Source organism: Pyrus communis, chromosome 8 (assembly GCF_963583255.1).
Source record: "Pyrus communis chromosome 8, drPyrComm1.1, whole genome shotgun sequence".
In the NCBI taxonomy this organism is placed as follows: domain Eukaryota; kingdom Viridiplantae; phylum Streptophyta; class Magnoliopsida; order Rosales; family Rosaceae; genus Pyrus; species Pyrus communis.
Genome location: NC_084810.1, coordinates 19,057,142 through 19,082,194, shown reverse-complemented (window position 1 = coordinate 19,082,194; position 25,053 = coordinate 19,057,142). Strand labels below are relative to the sequence as shown.

Sequence of the window (25,053 nt, the reverse complement as noted above, 5' to 3'; positions counted from 1 at the left end):
TGGAGAACCATCTAAGCAAAGTAAAATGCAGGAAACAATTTCGATGTTTATTTACGCCCCTTGATTCTTCTTCGACTTGTTCAAAAACCAAAGGGTGTGCGAAAATTGCTTTCAAAAAATTTGATTTTTATTCAAAGAAAAGTAATTGGGATGGCTCATTAGCCTAAACCAAACAAACAAACAAATGGAAGGCTTCAATTGATTTACAGCATGCTAACTTCACATGCTGAGTGTCTAATTTCATAGCAAGTCAGTGTTGTAGGCCTGAACCGACTTTCCGTCATTCCAAAGTACTCGCTTGTTCTGCAGCCAGTGTAGGCACGATGGCCATAGCCTCACCGTCAATGGCGGTAGCACCATTCTTGAAGCATGCCGTCTTGAATTTCACTCTGAACCAAACAGTCAAAAACCAATTAAGTCGGTCTCTGTTTAAGTTATACAAACTGTAGAAGAATTGCTTTGGCAAGGAATGAGGTGGCTTACAGATATCTGTTCTTCTGTTCTCTTATGTTAGTTGCTTGTACCTCACCAACTATCTCTTCTCCAATATAGACAGGCAACCTGAAATGCAAGCTTTGGGAAACATATATAGCCCCGGGCTGGAAACACCACAACAAAATCAAGGAATTAGAACTTGGGTTCTCGACAAATGCAACCGAAAAAAGAAAATGTTCAGCGATAAATGTAAGAAATGTTCCATGCCGATGAGCCAATGACAGGAATTTTTAGGAACCATGTGCTTACTGTATATTACAAATGAACCAAATCAACAAATCATGAGAAGGGAGGATAAAATTATGGAGCATCATACTTACAAAATGAGAAGATATGATATTGGGGAACAGGGCAGCAACAAGCATCCCATGAACCAGTTGATCTTCAAATCCAGCATTTCGAGCAGCCTCGGAATCTAAATGCAGAGGGTTAGAGTCATGACTCACTTTTGAGTACTCCAAAACATCTTCATTGGTGAATACCCTATTTTGCTTCAATGTATCTCCACTTCTAAGAAAACCAGCTGCTGCTGATGAAAAACCTCTCAAAGAAGGTAGGTTGACTGAGAGTAAGTTCCGGCCAAGCATAACTGTAACCGTTTCTAAACGCTCTCCAACAGAGTAGTAGCCCGTCAAAACTACGTTGATTCTACGCCTTACCAGAATAGCATTGTCCTCCTCTCCATAGAAAATACAGGTTTCAATGTCTTCTAATCTACTTGCAATATATGCTCACACCTGCACCATCAATCTGCAATTCACACAATGTTTCAGGATCATGGGCAATTTTGTTTTTGCATAAATTGCTAGGGTGAAGTGGAAGCCTTCATTTTTTGCGCACATTATTCCGAAGTTGCTCGTACGAGGCATTGTAACAAACACTTGGTGGGCATAAATTTCAACAAAACAAAGATATATCAAATTGTTTGTTAGGATCCACCCGCGAGATTCCAATTCGACACAGATATGATTTATGCTAGTCGAAAACTAAATTGTTGCAAAAATAAAATCTCCATGCAGAATATTACCTGATTGGCTGCAATAATAATAATGCATCGCTGCGGTCTTTTTTTTTTGGAGTACAGAGAGCGAGAGAATTAAAAGTACACGAAACCAGCAAATGGGCTGCTACTTGTATTTATTATTTTTTTGTTGTGAAAGGAAAAATTCATTACCAACAAAGCAAACGTGTACAAAGAGAGGCCTAATTACAATTAAACGTAGAACCGAAATATGGACCCCAAAACGAAAAAGCCCAACCCAAAGTTGGAGCGCGTACAAACAGAAAGCCCAAAAACCCTTGGAAATCAGTCGACGCCCACCATGAACCAACAACTCTTGCAACCACTGGAGATCCAACCAAACAAAGCCTACAAATTGGAAATGAAGAAGATTCCACTCTCCTCTACCAAACAACAAAACTCGAATCTGCAGCCACCAAGGAAAGGAAACCCGTGGAATATTAGGGCTGGGCATGGGTCGGGCCGGCTCAAATTTGAAGGAACCAAACCGTACGCGTATAAAATGTAACGGGATGAACCGGACCGGGTATAAGGATTTTGAATTTAGAAACCAAACCTAACCCGGCCCGTTAGAAACGAGCCGATTCGGGATGGGTCCACAGGTCCAATTACCTTTTTTTTTTTTCGGTTTGGGCATAATGAGATAAAGCAGGAGATTGAAATTTTCAGAAGTTCCTCTATTTTCTTCTTTCTTGCTGCTCCACACTGAGATTGAATCAGGAGACCGAATCGACGATCTGATAGTCAATAACTACAAATTGACAACAATCATGAGTCTTTTTTCGATTCGAATTCAGCTCCACATTCTTATACGAACAATCGGCACGTTAAATTCATAAAGATTTGATATCAGAAAGATGATTACTGATCACCACACATGCAATTCTTGAAAGTTACTGAAATCAAAACAACAACTTCCACTCAATTTCTCAGCAACAGAACGATCAAGCCAAATCAAAACCAACAACTTTCAACTAAATTGCACAAAAGAGTCAAAATTTAATTGCTATACAGAACTATCGGTCCAATCGAAAACAATCAGAATTCGAGACCCTACCTCCTCCATTCTCGGAGAACGAAGCCCTCCTCAGGCAACATCGCCGACGAAGGCGGCAAAATCGGATCGTCGGACCTGCCAAACCCTCCATCAAAGCCCTGGCCGTTCGATTCGGCGTAGATCGAGGGAGGAGAGAAGGCCTCCAACGCCGGCTGAGTGGCGAAAGCATCGTCTGCGGCGGAGCCGTGGAATATTGGGGAATCGGTGGCGGAGTCCTTGAACGACTCGGAGTCGACGATGGATTCGAATCGCTGGGAGGAGAGTCGGGGGTCGTAGCCCAGGTAACCGTCGTCGTCGAACGGGCGAGTTGACCTGGTAGTCGGGACCGAGTCGTCTTCGGGCTGAGTGAACGAGGCAAAGATTAAGTCAAGTGCGTTGAATCAGAGGAGGAGTGAGCGGAGAAGATGGGGTAGTGGTAGCGCCGATGAAGACCGCCGTAGCTTCAACGAGAGGAGGAGTGAGCGGTGGAGTAGGCGCTGAGGAAGCGGTGGGAGGTGAGAGTCCATCTTGAGAGAGGATGGATCCCTCTTCACAAAGAAGGATGGATCCCGGAAAAGTCGAGAGAGGAGGCGAGAGTCAGAGTGGTAGAAATGAACGGTAGAGATTTAATCTCCATACAATGGACGGTGAAAACGGTCCGGTCCGGGTAACCGGTTTTTCAGAAATTTAAACCCGCCCTGCCCCGCCAATTACATGTACCCATCCTGGCCCGTCCGTTTTGAGTTTACAAAACTTAAACCTGCCCCGAACCGGCAAGATCCGGCCCGCTCCGCGGTTCCTAGACCCATTTGCCCACCCCTAGTGCCTACAACGGCGCACAAATGGAAGGTGGTGATGTGACCACTCGAGCTAGAGCTCTACTGTTGATTATTTACTTTATTTTATTAAAGATTCAAAACTTTATTTATTATTATTTTGAACCAAGATATGAAGGGTCATATTCATTAGAGAAGTAATGTCTTTATATAGAGTTTTATAAATAGCGAACTCCTCAAACAGAACAAAGAGGTTAACATATGTTCAAATGTTTTCCTTCTCTTCCTACTACAGTACTCATATATAATCCTTATTATCTTCCTACTCATCTTGATCATCAATGGGCAATTGATCACCACTTGGCATCCCGTCTACTGTAATCGTGCTTATGGATTAGACACTCTATGAGATTCAAGTGTTGTATCTTGGAGTTGTAGATAGCCGTTATAACCGGCACGTAGAAAGGCGTCTACGACTTTAGGACAATGACAACAAGTCTCTCTTGATATCATAGGCCAGATCATTCTTTACCTTTTTCCTTTTTACTGCTTTATTTATTGATATATGTGTTTGATGCATTTGGGTATTATATAATTGATTGAATTTACATGTGTATTATGATCATAATCATTTATATTATCCAACAACTGCAACCGTAAATTGCATCTCTACTGTCGTGGAAAACCCTATGAATTTGTATGTGTTGTTATTTTGGTTGTGTGATCAATTATCGCAATTTATTAATTTCGTAATTTAACAAAAAGGTGTTTGCATGTATATGCATCGATTATCCATAATACGTATCTCTATGGTGTTTCGTGATTGAGTTAGGCAGGTGATGATTAAAACATATTTTGCCTACATTGCTTGATTATCCCATATTATTGAGATAGTGATAAAACTCAAATGTATCTGAGTCTTCTGAGGCCGTCCTTCCTCTTACTGGGAAGAACAAGCCTTATTTTTTATGTTATTTGGGTAAAATGAAAGAAACTTGTATTACAATATAGACCATGTCTTTTCATACAGATTTTCTATTCATTTTATAGGAATGCAGTCTACATAGAAATATTTTAAATTAGGGTTCTTAAAGGTTGAATCAAAATTCAACATCTACACCTTCCTAGAAAGTTGCAAAAAGCGGTGAAAAGAGACGGTTGCAAAGGTGGAAAATTGTGCGATTGAGAGATGTCGGAACCATTGGAGAGAGGACGAAAATGGGTTGAAGAGAATCATGGATGTGGAAAAATAGCAGAGGGTAGAGGAAAATGAAGGTCGGAATCGAGCGGCGCGCTGTTTAGCGCCGGTTTGGATAATTTCATGAATGGTTAAATAATTTCTTACAACCAATATCGCTTTCACAATGTTGGGTTGAAAGATGTAAAAACAATTTTTTTTAAAGGATATGTTGGTTCTTCAATGCATATTTTCAAGTACTCTTTATCGAATGAGGATCCTCTTCGAATCCTCTTCGTGAGGATTCTAAGGATTCTCATATCGTGTCCATTCATCGTATATCATGCGGTCAGAAATAATTTTAAATATTTTATTTTAAATTAAATATGAATAGTACCTGATGAAAAAATGACTGCACGATATACGATGAACATACACGATTTGAGGATCCTCATGATCTTTACAAAGAGAATTTGTCAACTAAAAACTAAGGAAAATACTATTATATTCTTCCATGAATAATTAAAAAAAAAATAAAATCATAATCTATCATCTAATTTCACAAAATTTATTGACAAAAAAATAGTATCAAAATAAAATTATGAGCATTAAAGTAATTTCCCACAAAAATTTTTTTTTTTTTCTTTTCTAACCCCATGTCAACAAAACATAGCTATATTTTAAAATAATAAAAAATAAAAATAAAAACTCCCATATTCTCTCTTTTACATTTCTCTCCAACTTATCTTTCTTCCATGTACTTTTTTTCTTTTAAATTTTTTATGTGTGGGCTTCATCTAGTGCTAGTATATAAGTACTTTAGTATAAGTGCTTTCTGCAGAAAGCAATCTCAAATGGATCCTTAATGTCTGAGATGTTGAATACTGGAAAATAGCCTGCATTGGGAATCTTGGGATGATATTAGAGCCAAGCCAAGTTTCGCTATGCATCTTGGTTGTTCTCCGATTGGCTAGAGCTCGTAATAGTTGGTATTAGAGTCAGGTAAATATATCGAGTCATTGAGTTGACATCAGCCTAGGAGTGGGTTCAAAAAATCGAAAAAAATCAAACCGAACACTATAGTAAGCTGAAAAAAAATTGAATCGAAATCCGTTAGTTCGGTTTTGATTTCAGTGGTTTGGAAATCAAACCAAACAATCCTTAAAACGACACCGTTTTACTTACACCCATCTAAACATTGTTGTTTTATTTTATCCTATGACATAAACGTTGGGGTTCAGAGTTTTTCTCCCCACGCCTCACTCTCCTCCACCTCCAGCCCTCTGCACTCTCTCACTCCATGCTCCTCCTCAGTCCTCACCGTGCCCCACGGCCCGGCCTCTCCTCTGTCTGCGTCTTCGAGTTTTACAGGGAAAAGCATATAGGCTTGTCTCATTGAGTAGTTTGTGGTGGTGATAACTTGACACCCAAGTTTTCAAGTTCTTGACCCATCTGACTTCATCCGTTGAGCATAACTTTCAGTACAAAACAACTGAATTTTAGAATATCTGTTTGACGAAACAACAGAAACGATACATTCAATGTACATCCTAAAGCTCATATCTGAATCAGAGACGATCATATCAGTGTCTTTCCAAAAGGTATAGTTCCAAGTATTTCAACATGAACAAACATTTACTTGAACTATAATTGAAGTCAGGGAAGCACGCTGCTTATCTTTTCAAACATTGAATAATTCCACAAGTCTTTTTTTGTTGTTGTCAGCAATGATTCGTGAAATAATATTAAAAGGGGAACTTGCATTTCCACCACATGTTTTCACCGCTTGCAATAAACTATTAATTAAAAGAAGCAAGTTAGCCTCTTTCACCATGTATCCTTTGTCAGATTGTACGTGTCTTCCCATCCACCTGCATTAGGAAAACATGCAATTGTTGTTTAAACAAAGCTCTTGGCAAACCTCCACCGCCCATACAATTAAGGAAAAACAATATAATAATGTCAAACTACCCCACTTGCAACCAAATATCTTTCCAAGTTAGCCTTCTTGCACATTAATCCTCCAAATGCCATATTTTACCCAAATGGCCCAAATAAGTGAAATGGTGCACATTTTAGGTGCAAACAGCTACGAAAAGTATAGAAAAGTGTTTTGTACTTTGGCAAGTAAGAAAAAGGTTCCATTCATCTAAAAAAAGGGTGAATTCTAGTTCAAGATGATATCAACTTTATGAAATCCCAAATTGTAACTTGACTATCAAACAGAACTATGATTTTAAAATGCCAAAAGTCGGCTAATTCATGCAGAACAAAACCCCAAATACTACCAAATCGTAACTCTGTTTGAATGCTTACCTCTTCTTCAAGTTTTGCATGGCGAGCAATACACGCTTCCATGGCCTTACTCACTTCTTGCATGCCAAAAAGGAAAACAAGCTCCATGTTTCTGTCATACCATTGCTATAATGGACATGTAATGAGAACAGATCTAGGTCAAATATCTTTCGAAATCGTTAAGTTAGATGGACAGAAAATTTACATTAAACCCTCTTGCAAAGTAATAATAGCATTCAGATTACAAAAGTTAATTATTCATAATTACTACTACACCGGCACATTGCAAATACTATCTCGAAAAAACAACCATATACCATGGTTTCAATGTCGATGATAGTAAAGTACGTGACACTCAACCCCTTCTTCCTACACAGGTGCAACGAGTCAGCCACCCGAGTCATCTTCTGGGCACTCTTCAAACCTCCAGCATCCTTGATATTGGGTCCGGACCAACCTGATAACCTGCTCTTCGGATCCCATTTATCTTCAATCAATTTGACACGAACTTTAGCTTTTTTTACAACCTGCCCAAAAATATAATCAGATTGTAAATGTTCGTAGGAAATGTGAAAGGTATGGAAAAGTGCTTTGTACCTTGGGAAGAAAGAAAAAGGTTACATTTCGTCTAACGAAAGCTGAATTCTATTTCAACATGACTACCAAATTGTAACTTCACTACCAAATTGTAACTTCACTACCATAGGAATCGGCTAATTCATGCAGAACAAAACCCCAAACCCCAAATAGTAATCGCCTTTTGAATGCTTACCTCTTCTTCAAGTTTTGCATGGCGAGCAACACCAGCTTTCATTGCCTTACTCTCTTTTCGCTTGCCAACAAGGAGAACAAACTCCATTTGTTTTTCACACCATTCCTGTCAGTGACATGTAAGGAGAACAGATCTAGTTCTAAGTATCTTTTGAAATCAGTAAGTTGGACGGACAGAAAACTTAAACTAGCATTCAGATTACAGAAGTTGTTTATTCATAGTTACAACTACACTGTGCCCATTACAAATACCATCTGGAATTAATGACCATATGTGGAAATTGGAAGCATTTGTGAACACACACTGGAGAAATGGGGATACTCAATCTGATTCCGCCTCATTTTCACTTTTCCAACTGAAAATTATTCAAATTTCAAATTTCTAAATCAAATATTTTGCTTTACACTCATACACCATTGATGTGTCATAAAGAAAAGCAGCAAATTTAAATCAATCTATTGCATAGAAACCATTGCAATATCATCGCTATACAATTCAAAAATCAATCTCAAACAATCAATGTAACCATCCAAATCCATTACCATATCATTAACAACCAAACAACAAAGTTTCAAAATTTACAAACATACAGCGAAACCAATTTTGCAAAAACCTCAAAAAAAGAATCTGAAAGCCAATAAATTCCATACATTGCCAGTAATGTCAGTGACAAGCAAGCCCTTCTTCCTATACCGGCGCAAAAACGATTCAGCCACCTGAGTCTTCTTCTGAGCACTCTTCAAACCACCCGAATCCTCAAAATTGGGTTCGGAGCAACCCGAAAGCCTCCTCTTTGCATAGCCCTTCTCCCAATAATGAGATAAAATGTTGTAATGTAAATTATCTAAAACACCAAGTCAAGAGAGGATAAAAATTATAAAGCATCAGACTTACAAAATGAGAAGATACGATATTTGGGACCGGGGAAGTAAAAAGGACCCTGTGTACCAGTCGATCTTCAAATCCAGCATTTCGAGCAGACTCAGAATTCAAATGCAGATGATTATAGTCACGTCTCACTTTTGAGTACCCTATGACATCTTCATTCGTGAATACTCTAGCTTGCTTTAATGCATCTCCAGTTCCAAGAAAACTAGCTGGTGCTGACAAAAGAAAAAACCTCTCAAATAAGGTAGGTTGACTGAGAGCAAGTTCCGGCTGAGCATAATTGTAAAGGGTTTATAAACGCTGTCCGAAAGAGTAGCACCCCAACAAAGTTATGTTCATTTTTGCCTTTACCAGATAAGTGCCGCCCACTCCAAAGAAAATGCAGGTCTTGCCTGCACCATCAAAGTACACCTTCAATTCACGTAATGTTTCAGGAATCAGGATCATGGGCAAATTAGTTTTCGCGTATATTGCTAGACTGAAGTGAAAGCCTTCATTTTTTCCTCATATCATTCCTAAGTTGCTTGTACTAGGCATTGTCACAAACGATTGGCAGGCATAAATTTCCACAAAACATTACATACACCCAGTAAATGTTTGCTAGGATCGACCCGCGAGATTCCAAAAGCTACAGATGATTCGTTATTCATATATGAATGTCAAAAACATTTCCGGTCGTAAACTAAACAAATGAAAATATAAAATCTCCAAGCAGAACATTAGGCGTTTGGAAAAGCAATATGCATAAAGTTGGGAATGCGAAAACACGGATTGGGTTGATTTTTACCTGATATTGGTCGCCTTAAAACAAATGCATCACTTGGTCTTTATTTTTTCGGAGAACCGAAGAGAGGGACTGAGAGATACAAGGCCAACGAAACTAGCAAATGGGTTGCTAACTAAAGGCCTGTTGGTATTCAACTTAAATTTAACTTTTTAAACTCAAAAATAATTTTCAAACTTTAAAACTTAAAAACTTGTTTGGTATGATTATTTTAAAAAAAACTAAACTCTAGACTAACTAAAAAATATAGTCTATTATCTAAAAACATAAAAAGTGAGTTTTTTAGAGTTTTTAAACGTAAACTCACTCCTTTCTTTTCTTTCCCTCCTCCCCTCTCGCTTCAAATCTATCTCTCTCTTTTCTTCTTTATCTCTCCTTTTTTTTTTTCTTTTTCTTTTACCTTTTTTGTATTTTCTCCAATCCATTCTCTTCATTCTCTTGATTCTTTCTCTCGCTCTTCTTCCTCTCTTCTCGTCCAATCCTCTCTTCTTTCTCTTTCCTTCAATCATCTTTTACTTTATTTCCTCCTCTCTCCTCTTTCTCCCTCTCCTGCGACCCCCTCTATTTAGATCTTTTTGTCTAGTTTAAGTCATAAGATTTAAAAAAAAAATTAATTAGCAAACCAATCAAGTTTTTGAGTCTTTAAGAAAATTGTTTTCAAGAAATGATAAAAAAAAATTCAAATAGGATACCAAACATGCTCTAAGCGTTTTATACTTTTTCTTCATTGGAGGCCTTTTCAGCGATGAAATGTAAAATATCCATACTATTCACCAGAAAGATGTAAATAAAAATATATATTCACATTCTTTTATATCTTTACGGTAATCTCCGCAAGTTAAAGAGAGAAAAATAAATGAAACCACATATTTTTATCTCTTTAGAGATGCAAGGTGAGACGTAAAAACATTTCATATTTATATCTCATTCTCGAGATGCTTTTAGGGCCCGTTTCGAGTACCTTTTAAAATAGAAATAGGTAATTTTTTACAATCAAAAGCATTTTTAGCAACGTTTGGTTTAAAGACTTATAAATGCTTTTAACACGTTTCTTAAAAAAACCAAATGATGGTTCTTCAATACACATTTCAAAGTGCTTTTCTATAAAATTACTTACATAAATTTCTAGTAAAAATTTCAGAATGTTAATAAAAGCTTTGTAGTTTAAGTGCTTCTCGCAAAAGAAATTCCAATCGAATTCTTAATGTTAAGACTCAAAAATTGCAAGTTGGAAAAATAGCCTGCATTGGGAATCTTGGGATGGTATATGAGGCTATGAGCATCGTATTAGAGCCACGTTCCACTTTGCAACATTGCAACTTGGTTGGTTTCCTGCGGGCCAGAGCTCGTATTAATTGTATTAGAGCCAGGTGATAGCTTCGAGTCATTGAATTAATACGAGCCCTTGCTCCCCGAAATCTAGCCAAAGCAGAGAAGGGCTACCGTCGAGACAATATCCCACTAGATACTCCTTATATACCCTTTTTAATTGGGCAACTTCTACATATGGGATTGAATCATTGGGTTAGGATTTGTTTAAAAGTGTTTTTAAAATATCTGCATGCACTTTTGATGAAAATGTCTTTGGAATCATTACTTAGTAAAAACGCAAGTAAATCTTGAAAAATCACTTGAAGTGCTTTATGGGAGAAACACATAACTGGTGTTTTTTCCAAGAGGCACTTCAAGTGCTTTTGGAACCCAAAAACATTTTCTCTAAAAACATTTTTAGTCATTTTAAAGCACTTCCAAATAAGCACTTAGTGTTGGTGGTAACTTGACTCTCAAGTTCTCATCCCACATAAGTTTTACACACTTATTTTTACTTCTCGCACATCTTAATTTTCGACTATTTGGTCAAGTTAATTAAAAAGACCAATAACTAAAAATTAACTAGAATGCACGGAAAATAAAAATAAGTGTGCAAATATTACTATGTTTTTCAAAATTTTGAGTCAAAAGTTATATTTGCCTGCAAACTTGATCAATCTCTCTCATGCATCACTAATGTTAGAGCCATATATGACTTTCGAGTTATATAGGTCGAAAGTATTATAGAGTCGCAGGTGCATCCACAATAATTGATGATGCAAAAATTATATGTGACTCGATCCCTTTTTAAAACATAAATTAAAAGTTAAAAGTTAAATTTAACTTTGTATGCATTGTGAATGACATAAATTGCATCATATTTATAGATCTCCAATACACTATATTGATGTACAAAATCGGGTCGATCACGTAAATTCGACTGTAAATCACACATACACACAATAACACAATGATATATCGTGGTTCACTCCAAGTTAGGGTTATATCCACACAGATGTTAATTTGATTTCACTATGTAAATGACTAATGAGGGTTACATCGTACACAGAGGCTAGAGAGGCCATTTTTGTCATCCATCTAAAGTGAGGGTGAAAGATCATTTTTATGAAACAAGGATTTTTTAAAGGGGTGTGCTATCCACACACCATTTTTTACTTCTCACACGCCCCTTTTTAATTTCTATTCATTGATCTTCTTCACTTCATCTGATCCAACGACCAAAAATTAAAAGGATGTGTGAGAAGTAAAAATGGATGTGCAGATATCACACCCTTTTTTTAAACCTCTTACATGCATCATGGGCTAATTAGTGAAGCCCATGAGGCTCAATATATGGTATAACACACTGAAATGTTAAAAAATAAAATATACTATTCTAAAGACAAATGCAAAGTCATATCCAACTATATATTTGAATCAAACAGTTAAAAGCGGGCACTCCCCATTTCTTAAAGACAACAAAAATGAACTAAATGTCAAACCGTGATGACCCTATAAATCAATGGAGATTGATATCTATACACAGATAATGAACAAATTACTGCGAGTTTAAAATTAGAATAAACTCTACTAAAAGATGATGCAAGAAATGCATTACTCATAACAAAAAATCTGAATTGTTTTTTGAGCTTTCGACAAAGAAAGAATTGTTCCTTTAAGAGAACGAGTAGATTGTAGGTTGGAAGAGATTTTTCAATGTGATCGGAATACATGATCACGTGTCATCGTACAAATGATTGGATATGTATATTCAAAAGTTAATAAATTAAAATATAAAAATTTTCACCACTTATATAAAAATATGTAATATACTACTTGTGTTCCAATCGGAATGAAAATTTTCTCAAGGTTTGGTTTTTCTTTTTTCAAAGGCGTGAAGTGATGTCTGTCTGTCAGACTCACACTCTCACACTGTGTTCGAATATTTCTGTTTCAAACACCAAGTGTGTCTAAGCCGTAAACCGCCAGCAAACCGCATAGACTCTGCATGGCCGACACGCGTCCCCCTCCCCTCTATATAAACCCCACACCTCAGCCTAACCTAATGCTTCACAGAAGGGTCATCACGGAGAAAGCAAAACAGAAGAAAAAATGGGAAACAAAGTGATGACGTTCGTGGTTCTGATGCTGGTGATGTGCTATGGAGTTTCAGTGGCGCTGGGGTACACTGGTGATCAGGATGAAGGTTGGAGGAGAGGGACGGAGGAGAAAGAAGATTGGAGGGAGGAGCAGGAAAGCGGTGGGAGGAGGAGGCCGGAAGAGGAGGAGGGGCATTATCCGGAATCGGGAGGGGAAGAATCGGAAGAAGGTTGGTTTTTGCTGCCACAGGCAAAGCAGGTAGTGAAAACTGCAGCAGGAGAGATGAGAGTGGTGATGAGTGCGCGCAGTAGGGTTGTTGATAAGCCCATGCATATTGGGTTTATTACAATGGAGCCTAAGTCTCTCTTTATTCCTCAGTATCTCGACTCCAATCTCATCCTCTTTCTCTGCAGAGGTAATCTTATTACTAATCACTAATTAAGAAGATTTTTTTTCTTAATCTGCGAATGCATGCAAGGATGCAAACTGGTTTACTTTGAAAGTAGTGAGTGAATGATACCATTTAGATCGACATCAACACCAACATGCGGTCTTACAAATTTATAGTTTTTTGTTAATCGAAGCGATGGTAGATTTCATTGAGAGAGGCGAGGCCAAAACAGCCTTAACCCCATCAAGAAGGATCCATTACAAACAGTCCTCGAGGACAAGATCAGTGATAAAACTAGGAGGGCAGACCAGCCAATCCTGGCGGCTACCGATACTTGGTGTTACGAATCCTTGTTTGATGATATCGACTCTTTGATGAGTTGCTTAATCTTCCTTGCTCTATTTGCTTTTTTTTTTTTTTTTTTTTTAATAAAAATTGGTTTTAATTTCTTAATTAACTGAAGCGGATGCATGCAAATTGTGCAATTGGTACTTCCAAATTGGCGAGTGATCACATCTTTGATGGATTGCATCTACTTAATTTTAACTGGTTTCTTCTTAGTTAGTTGATTTTACTTTTTGAATTTAAATAATTTTCTCAAATGTTTTTCAATTTAATTAGATGTATGCAATATTGCAATTGTATACAATGTGGGACTTCCAAAATGGTGAGTGAGTAGACAATGGAATCCTAATATTTATTTATTTTCTTAATTAATTACATTTATTTTGTTTTTGGTGGATATTTGCATTTAGTCTTGTGACTTGAATTTTATCCATGCAATTGTGGAAAGTAGGACTTCCAATTTTTTTAGTGAACAAAATTCCCTTTGATGGATTGCTTTTGAATCAGATTCTTATGAGTTGTGGAACATGAATTATAATTGTTTGCTTGCAGGAGAAGTAAAGGTGGGATTGATCTACAAAGATGAATTGGGAGAGAGGAGATTGAAGACAGGGGATGTGTATAGAATTCCAGCTGGGTCTCCATTTTACTTGGTGAACGCTGGAGAGGGCCAGAGGGTTCACATCATTTGCAGCATTGACACATCTGAGAGTTTGGGAATGGGTTTGCAGGTACATAACAGATTAGGGTTATGGTAATTAAAATTTCTTAATTAGGGTTATGGTAGTTCAACATTTCAGTATCTATAACTAATTTGGGTGTTTTTGAAAATAATGCAGTCCTTCTTCATTGGTGGAGGAAGCAACCCACAGTCTATTATTGCTGGATTTGACCGTGAAGTACTTGCAAATGCCTTCAATGTAAGCACATCGCAGTTTTATGATGATCAATTCCTAAATTTAAAATTGCTACATATTATTGATATATCATCATATTTTCAGTAAGAATCTGTTCATATTGATATCTGAAATTCACAAAATATGTGACACCAACTCTGGAATACATTTTTTAATCAAATTTAAGCACGTGACATGTGAAATGGTGGTTGATTTTTCCAATTTGTCCCTTAAAGGAGACTTGTGCACACTTTCACATGTTTAATTTTGACTAAAAATCTAACGTAAGTTGGTGTGAGAACCAACGTGACACTTTTTGTCAAACTTACAGATACTAATCTGAATGGATTTTTAATTTGGATACCAAAACTACAATTGGGTGTGCACAATTTTCTCTATGATTAACAATAATCCTAGAAACCAAATTTGTTTACCAAAAGTTAAAGACACAAATGTGTGTCCAATACTGCAGGTCACATCATCAGAACTAAGAGAGATGTTCACAAGTCAACAACAAGGTCCAATCGTCTTTGTGCCCGAATCTTATTCGCCAAGTGTCTGGTCAAAATTCCTCCAGCTGAAACAGCAAGACAGACTTCAAGAAATGAAGAGTATGTTTGACATCCAACAAGATGATCACCAAGACAAATCAGAAACATGGTCATGGAGGAAGCTCTTGAACTCAGTTTTTGGCGCTGATTCAAACGACAAAAAGAGGAGGCGAGATGACTACGATAAGGGCAAGGGAACAGGAAAATCACCAGACTCTTACAACCTCTACGACAGAAAGCCCGACTTCAGAAACGACTACGGATGGAGCATGCAGCTCGATGATTCTGATTACTCACCGTTGAAACACTCTGGCATCGGCGTTTACCTTGTCAACCTTACCGCTGGGTCAATGATGGCACCGCATGTGAATCCGAGAGCGACAGAATACGGCATTGTGTTGAGAGGCTCCGGAACACTACAGATTGTGTTCCCAAATGGGACACAAGCCATGAATGCTAACATAGAAGAAGGTGATGTCTTTTGGGTGCCAAGGTACTTCCCATTCTGTCAAATCGCATCGAGAACCGGCCCGCTCGAGTTGTTTGGATTCACAACCTCGGCGCGGAAGAATAGGCCTCAGATTTTGGTTGGTGCGGCGTCTGTTCTTCAGGAGCTCAAAGGACCCGAGCTTGCAGCTGCTTTCGGCGTGACTGAAGACCGGTTGAGGAGGTTTGTTGATGCTCAGCGCGAGGCAGTGATCTTGCCTACGGCACAAGCAGCACCGCCGTACAAGGAGGAGAGGAAGCCGCCGAAGGAGGAGGAGGAAGAGAGGAGGCAGCAGCATCCGGAAGAGGGCGAGAGAAGGGGGGATGCGGGAAGGGGCGAGGAGAGAAGGGAGGATGACAGAAAGGATAAGGGAAGGTTTGAGAGGTTCGACAGGGTCCAAGAGGCGATCAAGAGTGTCACGGGTTTCGATTGAGAGACTCTGGGTGGTGAATAAAGAGTCTGGTTTTGTGGAGTTTCTATTTCTCAGGCTTATTTAGGAGCTTTTAATTTGTTCATGTTTTTATCTTTTGTACTTGGTCTGTTTTTTTTTTCTTTTTTGGGATAAAAGTCGTGGTGGTTTTCTGGGACCTTTGCGAAGGAGTTGCTTATTAATAAGAACTGTAGGACTTTCTGCTTCTGTTTGGTGCCTATTCGAATTGCTTGGTTTACGATTATTTTTTTTGTTGGGCGCTGAAAATCCTTGATGCAGTGTGAAATGGACGAGTGGGATTTTGTAAACGGATAACGGATGAGCCTGGCAGACTTTGCGGTGACATAATTCCAACTCGTACAATCATAGTGAAAGGCACATTGGTGCAGATTTGACTTGTGTTATTTGCGGAGTGCAGGGAGAGTGTGATTCATTTGATGCGACATTGTCCTTATGCCATGTGTGCTTGGTTAGCGTCACCTTTGGGGCCTCCGCCGAGAGGTGAAGCTAGTACGTCCATGAAGGACCGGGTCCTGTCTCTAGCCTCTAGCCTTAACCAAGTTGATTTTGATATTGCTCGTATCAGAAGTCGGAAAACGTCTTCTCCCCTCTTCAGAATGAGGCGTTGGTGGTTAGAGAATGGTTTATTTTGGCGACAGGAAGGGATTTACACAATGTTTTGATAGAAAGCGACTCTCTCCAGATCGTTGCCGCTTTGTAAGAGGCTTCTCCTGATTCGTCCCATGTTGGACCAATTGTAGAAGATGCTAAGGCTTTGGTGGCTGGGATATCTGGAGCTCTCCCTACCCATGTTCGTCGTCAAGCAAGTGAAGTGGCACTGGCACACCGCTCTTGGTTCGAAGAGCCTCCTGACCTTATTGTAGCCCTGCTCTATGAAGAGTACAATAGGTAGTCTGTTGGTGCAGCCGTATGATTGCTGCTGTCTAGCTGCTAGCTGTCTATACTAATGCTGTTCTCATGTATTGTTCCTTTAGTTCAATGAGAAGTCCATCTTTTCAATCAAAAAAAAAAAAAAAAGAAAAGGAAGCCCTCGGTGCATTCTCGACGTTCATGGTGTGTTTACCAAAGGGGATTGGAGTGGGAAGAAGCGGAATCGCACTCCTCCTGACACCATGAGCACCACCATCACACGGGTAATGCTTAGGTAATTACTTTTAAATTTGGAAAGTGTTATTGGCACTCCAAAAATCTCATTCTACACTCTTCACAAGTGTATTCTTCTTTCCAAATATAGAAAGTTTGGAGTATAAAATGAGATTTTTGGAGTACCAATAACAATTTCCTTAAATTTTGGCCCAATAATATTTTAGCACATATTTTATTGTTTTAAAAAATAATAGATTTTTTCTGAACTTTAAAACCAAGAAACACGTGACATCTTTTGATTGAGTCAAATAAAAAAACGAGTATACGAAATTTGAATACCTAAGTATTATTCCCGCGATATCACCCTTACACCTTCATGACAGTATATTTTCTCACAAAAACTGGTGGAGGTACAGAAAGAATTTATATGAGAGAGTGTGTAGTGGTGGCGCTGAAGGAGGGGAGGTGGTGGATATGGGCATCGACATTTCTTTGCCCTCTCTTTGTTCTTGCTGGGCCCTTTTCTGTGTCATTTAATTCAATCCATTTGTGATAAAATAAATAAAATAAAAAATAAAAACATATATAAATTACTTTGCACAAAAGCATTTTACCAATCACATTAATTTTCATTTTCATTTATGTGAATTAGTCAACGGTTAGCTTTCAAGAAAAAAAAAAAAATAGTCAGACTCGTGCTGTTAGAGGAATTGATCCTCAAAGAACCGCATATTTTGACGGGATTGTACACTTTTATGTCTCGCTATGTGAATTATATAGATGAGTGTTATTTCTACTATAATTTCAAAAAAATTTAGTAAACAATTTTATTAAGAATTTAATTTTGACTCCATCATATTTCAACTATTTTTCAATTCAATTCAATTCTTCTCATTTTAATTATGAACTAGAAAACGAGCTGCATCAGAGTCGCGCTACATCTGAGTCACGTGCAAGGCATGCTTTTCCTTTTGGCCAAGTGCAAAGCGAAAACGTTAGGTATATGAATCTGGTACGAAACTGAAGCTGGGAGAGAACTTGACATAGCTTCGTCCGTCAATCTTATTTTCACGGAAATTTTTTATAATTTTCTCAGCAGCGATGAAAGCCGGCTCTGCTTCTCTAGTTTTCATCTCAGTTCTTCTCTTTCTTCTTCCAATTCTAACAACATATACCGAAGCCGAGGTTATAACCCTAACCGCTGACACCTTCTCCGACAAGGTAACAACTACAAAACCCATTCAACTTCTTCATTGATTTGCATTCAGTTTCACAGATCCAATCTAAATAATTTCACAGATGCAATTTTTCAATTTCTACACGCAAGCATATATAGTTAGGGTTTTTAGCCCTAACCAGATCATATTTTTCCTTACTCATCAATCCCTGGTGGTCTTATCAATGCTAATCCCTAGTTAGTTTTTCCCTTTTTTTCAATTGCGTTCTGATATCGTATCGGTGACAGAATTAAATGGCGATTGAGTCTGCGAAATCGGACTGGAAGTTGAAGTGAAATTTTTTATGGGTTGAGTTTTATAAGAAATGTATGTGTTTTTTATTAAGTAGGTAGGAGTTTGGAAAGATATGTCATGCTCGCTGATTAGAAATGTATTTTCCCTTGATCACCTTGCTGATTGTTTGTTTGCGTATGCGTTTTTCGTAGGTGAAGGAGAAGGACACGGCATGGTTTGTGAAATTTTGTGTGCCATGGTGTAAACATTGGTAAGTTACTCACATCTTCCGAGTTTATGATTAAGCGAGATTTGTTGGATTGTAATGATAACATTTGTTTTCAGTAAGAACTTGGGTACATTGTGGGAGGACCTTGGGAAGACAATGGAAGGTGAAGACGAAATAGAGGTTGGGGAGGTTGATTGTAGTACGAGTAAACCAGTATGTTCAAAAGTTGACATTCATTCATATCCTACGTTTAAAGTATTCTATGATGGTGAAGAAGTTGCAAAATATCAAGGTGCGATTTTAATTTCTTTTCTGCTATATCAGTTGTGTTTTCATCCATAGTCATCTTTGTGCTGCATAAAATCTTTTCTATTTGATCTACTCAGGCTTACTAATATCACTTATACGATCACATTGTAATCTAAACAAATGCACTTCCGATTTCTATGAAATTCCTGTTTAAGGGCCTTGTCTAGGAAATAGATTTCAAGTGCAAGCTCCTCGCGGGCTTGGGCATGTATTTACAGATCCACCGTCCCCTAAAGTGCCTGTTAGTAATAACTTCTGAGAATAAGAAATTGTTCATATCTATCTATTTTCTATTCAGATCACTAGCGCTTGCATATTCATTTTCATTCGATACAGATTCATTCGGGAAATCATTATAATTTATTTTGGGAATATAAATTGGCCATCACGTCCGCTATTTTTGTAATATCATTCATCTTCCAACAACTTGTCATCTTAGATGTATAATAACAACACTGGAAATCCATCACAATTAAGAAGTCCTAACATTTGGCTACGTCCGACATTGAAAGAGGTAATATTGCAGCCTTTTTTCTTTTTTGGTGGAGGAGGAATGTGAGATATAAATTGCAAGAATGTTTTGAGTGGTGTTGTCTTTAGTGTGTACCTGTGAAAGATTTGGCTGCTTTGTTTAGTACAGTGGTGATAGAGATAATATTTGTGGTGACTGATCCTTGGCTTATGTAGTACTAGCCTCTCCACATGCGCGTGAGCGCGTGCGAGATGCATTTTTACATCATACACACGTGCAAGATGCATTTTTTGCATCACAAGCGCTACGCACCCCAAATATGTGTTTCTTTAGATATTTTTATATTTCTTAAGTGATTATTTTATAAATTGTGCGTGTGCGCACATCATAACAATAGTATCTACATACTTTTATAGACGCAATCGTAAAACAATATGAGATTGTTATTTATGCAATCGTCAAACAATATGAGATTTTGGGTGCAAGTTTATACTTGAAGTTGATGAACAATAGTATGTAGATGTAAATAAATAAATAAAATAGATGAAACGTCATTGGCTAATATTGAAACCCTAACATGTAGCACCCCTAAAGATGTCTTCCATTAGTTGTTTTCATTTTGTTTAGTGAGGTAGTTGGACAATTACAACAAAATAAAAACAACTAACGCAAGACGTTTTTAGGTGATGAAGGAAATAAAACATAATTAAGTCACGTGTAAAATGCGTGATAAAAGAGAAGGTCCTTGCACACACGTTCAAAGAGGTTTGTAAAAAATAAATGAAGAAATATAGCAAGGAACCAAATAATAGTGTTAAGGAAACTAAATAAACAATTAATCTATGACATTAAGTTTAAGACTAAGAATTCATATGTATCATCTTTTCCTTCCAGCACTACAAAATACAACTTACTCTAATACATTAATAAATGTGTTACTAAAAATTGCTAAAGATGAGTAAGTAGGGTTTGTGCTTCATAGTATAATCTACTATTTTTCTTGACAATGTCTTACAATTCCCATTCCACCTACATACATAATATTGGCTGGCCTTGTTTACTAAGAACAAGGTGACATTAGTTCTGTTTACCGTTAGATTGGTGGCCATGGTTAAGAAAAACAATTACTATTATTTCCGTGTGACGTACGGTATGATACCTCAGATTATAGTCAAATACCTAGGTTTCAAAATATACGTAAACTACTCAGGTCCCATAAGCAAAATATAGGTGATATCTAGATGATGGAAATTGCATCTGAAGGTGTCGGCAACAGGTAGGTAGGTACATCGCAACTGTGGCGTCCCGTGCCGATGTACAATGTCATCTGCAATTTTATCTCCACATGGGGTTGCATTATTGGCATGGGATGACTCGGTGGCTGTGTACCCGTGCTATGGATTCATTTGAAGTAATGTATTAGACTTTCTATAGTATAGTATCTCACCTAATTATTGTTTCTTGTACAAATGATCAGGGCCGAGGGATGTTGACTCGCTAAAGAACTTTGTCTTGGAAGAAGCTGAAAAGGCAGCAACAAAGGCGCAGCTTGACAGTGATAAAGAGTTGTAGTAAACTATCAGGTAAGCAAATTGTGAAATCTACTACATTCGAGATAATTGTTTGCAAAGAATGATTTGGGAAATATTATTCTCACTGCTCCTCAGGAATTGATGTGTATGTAACAATTGAATGTTTTTATTGCATGTTGAACCGGCATTAGCGCACATTGTGACGGACTACCAATATATGCTTTTATGGACATCGACTCAGCTTCAGTAGCTGGGTTCGGGCACAACAACTTTGACTCGGGATGACAACTCCAGTGGGGCAATTGCTAACTACAACTGATACGTACGTGGGGAAGAGCAGCTTGTATTCATAAATGAAATTCAGGTGGTAATTCTCACAGGATATTTTGTTTGGGTGTTGGATAGGTTGGTGGAAGTGTCCATGTTTAAGTTATTACTGATTTAAATTGATCACGGAATGTTCATGTTTGGATTTTTAAGATGTTTTGGAAAACGGATATGATGCAATCGCGTTACAAGAGATGTTCTCATCGCGTGCAATGAGAACACCAACAGATTGCTATTATCTTCATCAAAAGCAACATGTACGACTTCATCTTAGCATTGCAGGGTAAAGTATTACTGCACAGAGTGGCATTCACCGCATAAAAACTCGGCACACCCAAAATTCAACTCGAAAAGGCATGTCACAAATAATTTGACGCATAACAAGAAGTTATATATCTGTTCTGGTCGCAAAGGAGTAGGCAAAGAAAACATAAAAGCAAAAGCAAAGACAAGAATTTAACACAGAAGCAAGTTTAACAACGATTGCAAACATTAATACAAAGTTGTCCAATAACCAACTACATGACCGATTTCAACGTATAAACCAACAAAAAACCATAACGAATAGCATACAACACAGCTTGCCGAGCAACCAGAATCGCTTCTAGCCGCTCAGCTCCTCCACAATCCTTGCAAGCAAGGCAAGAGGGCTACGATGTAAAACTTGAAAAACGTGTCCAACTCCGAGAGTAGGCACAAAAATGGAAAATATACGACATTCGACAAAACTGATCTAGCTAAGGGCGGACAATAACATAAAACACTTCACTTCTTCTTGGCTGCGGCCTTGGTCACCTTGGCACCAGTTGGCTCCTTCTTCTCCACACTCTTGATCACACCCACAGCAACGGTCTGGCGCATGTCTCTCACAGCAAAACGTCCAAGAGGCGGGTACTCAGAGAAGGTCTCGACAACCATGGGCTTGGTGGGAATCATCTTAACCATACCAGCATCTCCGTTCTTCAAGAATTTGGGCTCCTTCTCAAGCTCCTTACCGGATCGCCTGTCAATCTTGGTCAAGATCTCAGCAAACTTGACAGCAATGTGGGAGGTGTGGCAATCCAGCACTGGAGCGTAACCATTTCCAATCTGCCCAGGGTGGTTCATAATGATGACCTGAGCGGTAAAGTTGGCAGCCTCCTTTGCGGGATCATCCTTGGAGTTGGAAGCAACATACCCACGCTTGAGATCCTTGACAGCAACATTCTTAACGTTGAATCCAACATTATCACCTGGAAGGGCCTCCTGCATAGCTTCATGGTGCATCTCAACAGACTTGACCTCAGTAGTCAGACCAGTTGGGCCAAAAGTCACCACCATACCAGGCTTAATGACACCAGTCTCAACACGTCCAACGGGGACGGTACCGATACCACCAATCTTGTACACATCCTGAAGTGGAAGCCGGAGGGGCTTGTCTGAGGGCCTCTTGGGCTCGTGGATCTGGTCAAGAGCCTCGAGAAGGGTGGGACCCTTGTACCAGTCAAGGTTGGTGGACCTCTCAATCATGTTGTCACCCTCGAACCCAGAAATGGGGACAAAGGGAATCTTGTCTGGGTTGTAGCCAACCTTCTTGAGATAGGACGAAACTTCCTTCACAATTTCATCATACCTTGCCCTTGAGTACTTGGGAGTGGTGGCATCCATCTGTACACAATAATCGCCACTGTGAGTCATGAGTTAAAACTGCTTGTGAAATCACAGCATTAATAGCTGACACCCAATACGCATTAAAATATCATCGCCATACAAAATTCAATACATAACTGCAATAAAAAAACATCGAAAACCAATACCATTTAAGATTTGAAACACATTTGACACAAGATATATAAGGCTCACCTTGTTGCAGCAGCAAATCATTTGCCTGACACCAAGAGTGAAAGCAAGCAAAGCATGCTCACGGGTCTGACCATCCTTGGAAATACCGGCTTCAAAACCTCCAGTGGTAGAGTCAATGATGAGAATGGCACAGTCAGCCTGTGAGGTTCCAGTAATCATGTTCTTGATAAAGTCACGATGTCCAGGAGCATCAATGACAGTGCAGTAGTACTTGGTGGTCTCGAACTTCCACAGCGCAATGTCAATGGTAATACCACGTTCACGCTCAGCCTTAAGCTTGTCCAACACCCAGGCATACTTGAATGATCTCTTGTTCATCTCAGCAGCCTCCTTCTCGAACCTCTCAATAACACGCTTGTCAATTCCACCAAGCTTGTAGATCAAGTGACCAGTGGTGGTTGACTTCCCAGAGTCGACATGGCCAATGACCACAATGTTGATGTGAAACTTTTCCTTACCCATGATGGGATCTCAGCAAGTTATCTGAAAGTACAGAAAACAGCAATCATCAAAACACAACAGGCAATTAGCCTGAATGAAATATACAATCGTCTCAGCGTGGCCAATTCATCATTAAACAATTAGGCAGACAGCATATATTATATGAAATTAAATCCAAATCAACAATGTACAAGTATTTATGGAAATATAAAATTGAACTCAGTCCCTTAGATGTTCTTAGATATGCGATCATTACCGCAAATCATTACAGGTCTGAAGGAATCATCACAGTTACCACAAAAATAAGCACATATTTACTAGGATTTACAAATTAAAAGAAACAAAGATAAATTTTAATTTAATTTAAAAACATGCGCAACCAAAAAGTTGGTTGCTACAGTGTTCCTAAACAAACGAGAAAATTGAACTCAGTCCCTTAGATGTTCTTAAATCTGCGATCACATCCGCAAATCATTACAGGTCTGTAGGAATCATCAATGTTGCAATCAATTTACTGAACCCAAATGCATAATATTTCTAAATGTAACAAAATTAAACGTTTTAAATACAAATTTCGAAATTAATTTATGAAAAAGTTTAGTTGCACCAATAATCCTCAAATAAACAAGGGAAAATTCGAGGTAAAAATTTATGGAAAGCAACACGATTAATATTGCTTCAAGGGAACGAGTCACATGGAACTGATAAATCCACAAACCAGATAATGAAGCCTAATATAGTAAAAAAGATAAACCCAAATCTGATTAGATCTTCCCGCATCTGATACAAGAAGCTAAAGGATTTGCATGCACATTCAAGAACCCAGCTCATAAATCCTCAAACATTTTCGGAAAAAAAAAAACGAAAACACACAAGAAACCCACATGCAGCTTCTTCAAAACCCACGAACGCAAATGAAAATTTTCAACACAAAGCCACAGATCCAATCACAAATATTCATCCATAACCAAAACCCAGATCATCGATTCACTTCAATAAATCGGATAACATGCAAACCGAGAAGATTTCAAGAATTTTGAAGCCATAAAAGTTGAAGCAGAAATGCTAACCTTAAGTAATCGAGGAGTGAAAGATGGTAGGGGGTTCTCTCTCGCCGCAGACTTTGTAATCAGGACTCAGGAGTGAGATAGAGGAGAGGAAGATGACAGTGAGGAGCTCGGGGATTTAAAGGGAAGCGAGTGCTGCGTCAGTTTCGTTAGGGTTTATTTCTGAGCCGTTAGATTTTGGGGATTTGATCTAACGGTTGTAACGTTTACTTAGCACTGCGGCTTGTGAGTATGGTGATGCCCTAATGTTTACACATGATGTTGCCACTTCGCTCTTTCGCATTTTCTTTCTCAGTAAATGACCATCTTGTCCTTTCATTTCATTATGTTTATTTACATCTCTCGTATTTCGTATTTCCTGCTTATTGAGTTCTTGCATAACGATATGGGGTTTGAATTCTGTCAGTGACTAATTAAACATTTAATTTAACAAAATATATAGTTTGACAAAAAAAAAAATAAAGATCAAATAAAAAGAAAAGCAAAAGTTTTAACTCGAAAACCCACTCACTAGAAGTCAA

General features: G+C 38.3%; 4 protein-coding genes and 2 non-coding genes across 6 annotated transcripts; 2 read left to right on the top strand and 4 right to left on the bottom strand.

The window, feature by feature from the left end:
- Positions 1-29: 29 nt before the first annotated feature.
- Positions 30-1,606, bottom strand: LOC137741727 (3-hydroxyacyl-[acyl-carrier-protein] dehydratase, mitochondrial). The gene is made up of 4 exons (XM_068481440.1): positions 1,523-1,606; positions 816-1,245; positions 484-599; positions 30-389 (listed from the first exon to the last, which is right to left on the bottom strand). The coding sequence occupies exons 2-4, from the start codon at positions 1,080-1,082 to the stop codon at positions 281-283; spliced, it is 492 nt and encodes a 163-aa protein (XP_068337541.1). The 5' UTR covers positions 1,083-1,245; positions 1,523-1,606; the 3' UTR covers positions 30-280.
- An 11,061-nt stretch (positions 1,607-12,667) lies between these two features.
- Positions 12,668-15,938, top strand: LOC137741459 (vicilin-like seed storage protein At2g28490). The gene is made up of 4 exons (XM_068481164.1): positions 12,668-13,070; positions 13,944-14,122; positions 14,231-14,311; positions 14,760-15,938. The coding sequence occupies exons 1-4, from the start codon at positions 12,668-12,670 to the stop codon at positions 15,756-15,758; spliced, it is 1,662 nt and encodes a 553-aa protein (XP_068337265.1). The 3' UTR covers positions 15,759-15,938.
- Positions 15,939-17,883: 1,945 nt separating this feature from the next.
- On the top strand, positions 17,884-21,496 carry LOC137741937 (protein disulfide isomerase-like 5-1). Its single transcript, XM_068481639.1, has 6 exons — positions 17,884-18,083; positions 18,526-18,584; positions 18,659-18,834; positions 20,801-20,906; positions 20,991-21,007; positions 21,066-21,496. Exons 1-4 carry the CDS (start codon positions 17,964-17,966, stop codon positions 20,893-20,895), a joined length of 450 nt encoding a protein of 149 aa, XP_068337740.1. The 5' UTR covers positions 17,884-17,963; the 3' UTR covers positions 20,896-20,906; positions 20,991-21,007; positions 21,066-21,496.
- A 141-nt stretch (positions 21,497-21,637) lies between these two features.
- LOC137741933 (elongation factor 1-alpha-like) lies at positions 21,638-24,612 on the bottom strand. The gene is made up of 3 exons (XM_068481631.1): positions 24,536-24,612; positions 23,025-23,507; positions 21,638-22,829 (listed from the first exon to the last, which is right to left on the bottom strand). Exons 2-3 carry the CDS (start codon positions 23,484-23,486, stop codon positions 21,948-21,950), a joined length of 1,344 nt encoding a protein of 447 aa, XP_068337732.1. The 5' UTR covers positions 23,487-23,507; positions 24,536-24,612; the 3' UTR covers positions 21,638-21,947.
- On the bottom strand, positions 23,679-23,759 carry LOC137743949 (small nucleolar RNA SNORD25). Its single transcript, XR_011069555.1, has one exon. It is a non-coding gene; the product is annotated as a small nucleolar RNA SNORD25 (small nucleolar RNA).
- LOC137743950 (small nucleolar RNA SNORD25) lies at positions 23,888-23,968 on the bottom strand. Its single transcript, XR_011069556.1, has one exon. It is a non-coding gene; the product is annotated as a small nucleolar RNA SNORD25 (small nucleolar RNA).
- Positions 24,613-25,053: the final 441 nt, after the last annotated feature.

What these genes read in the sequence shown, in the direction of transcription:
- LOC137741727 (XM_068481440.1), bottom strand. Translation starts at nt 1,082, where the DNA reads ATGCTTGGCCGGAACTTACTCTCAGTCAACCTACCTTCTTTGAGAGGT. An exon ending in ATATCATATCTTCTCATTTT is followed by an intron (nt 600 to 815) that starts GTAAGTATGATG and finishes TGGTGTTTCCAG; the next exon opens with CCCGGGGCTATATATGTTTC. An exon ending in GAACAGAAGAACAGATATCT is followed by an intron (nt 390 to 483) that starts GTAAGCCACCTC and finishes TGTTTGGTTCAG; the next exon opens with AGTGAAATTCAAGACGGCAT.
- LOC137741459 (XM_068481164.1), top strand. Translation starts at nt 12,668, where the DNA reads ATGGGAAACAAAGTGATGACGTTCGTGGTTCTGATGCTGGTGATGTGC. An exon ending in CATCCTCTTTCTCTGCAGAG is followed by an intron (nt 13,071 to 13,943) that starts GTAATCTTATTA and finishes GTTTGCTTGCAG; the next exon opens with GAGAAGTAAAGGTGGGATTG. An exon ending in GTTTGGGAATGGGTTTGCAG is followed by an intron (nt 14,123 to 14,230) that starts GTACATAACAGA and finishes AAAATAATGCAG; the next exon opens with TCCTTCTTCATTGGTGGAGG.
- LOC137741937 (XM_068481639.1), top strand. Translation starts at nt 17,964, where the DNA reads ATGAAAGCCGGCTCTGCTTCTCTAGTTTTCATCTCAGTTCTTCTCTTT. An exon ending in GTGCCATGGTGTAAACATTG is followed by an intron (nt 18,585 to 18,658) that starts GTAAGTTACTCA and finishes ATTTGTTTTCAG; the next exon opens with TAAGAACTTGGGTACATTGT. An exon ending in AGAAGTTGCAAAATATCAAG is followed by an intron (nt 18,835 to 20,800) that starts GTGCGATTTTAA and finishes ACAAATGATCAG; the next exon opens with GGCCGAGGGATGTTGACTCG.
- LOC137741933 (XM_068481631.1), bottom strand. Translation starts at nt 23,486, where the DNA reads ATGGGTAAGGAAAAGTTTCACATCAACATTGTGGTCATTGGCCATGTC. An exon ending in TGATTTGCTGCTGCAACAAG is followed by an intron (nt 22,830 to 23,024) that starts GTGAGCCTTATA and finishes TATTGTGTACAG; the next exon opens with ATGGATGCCACCACTCCCAA.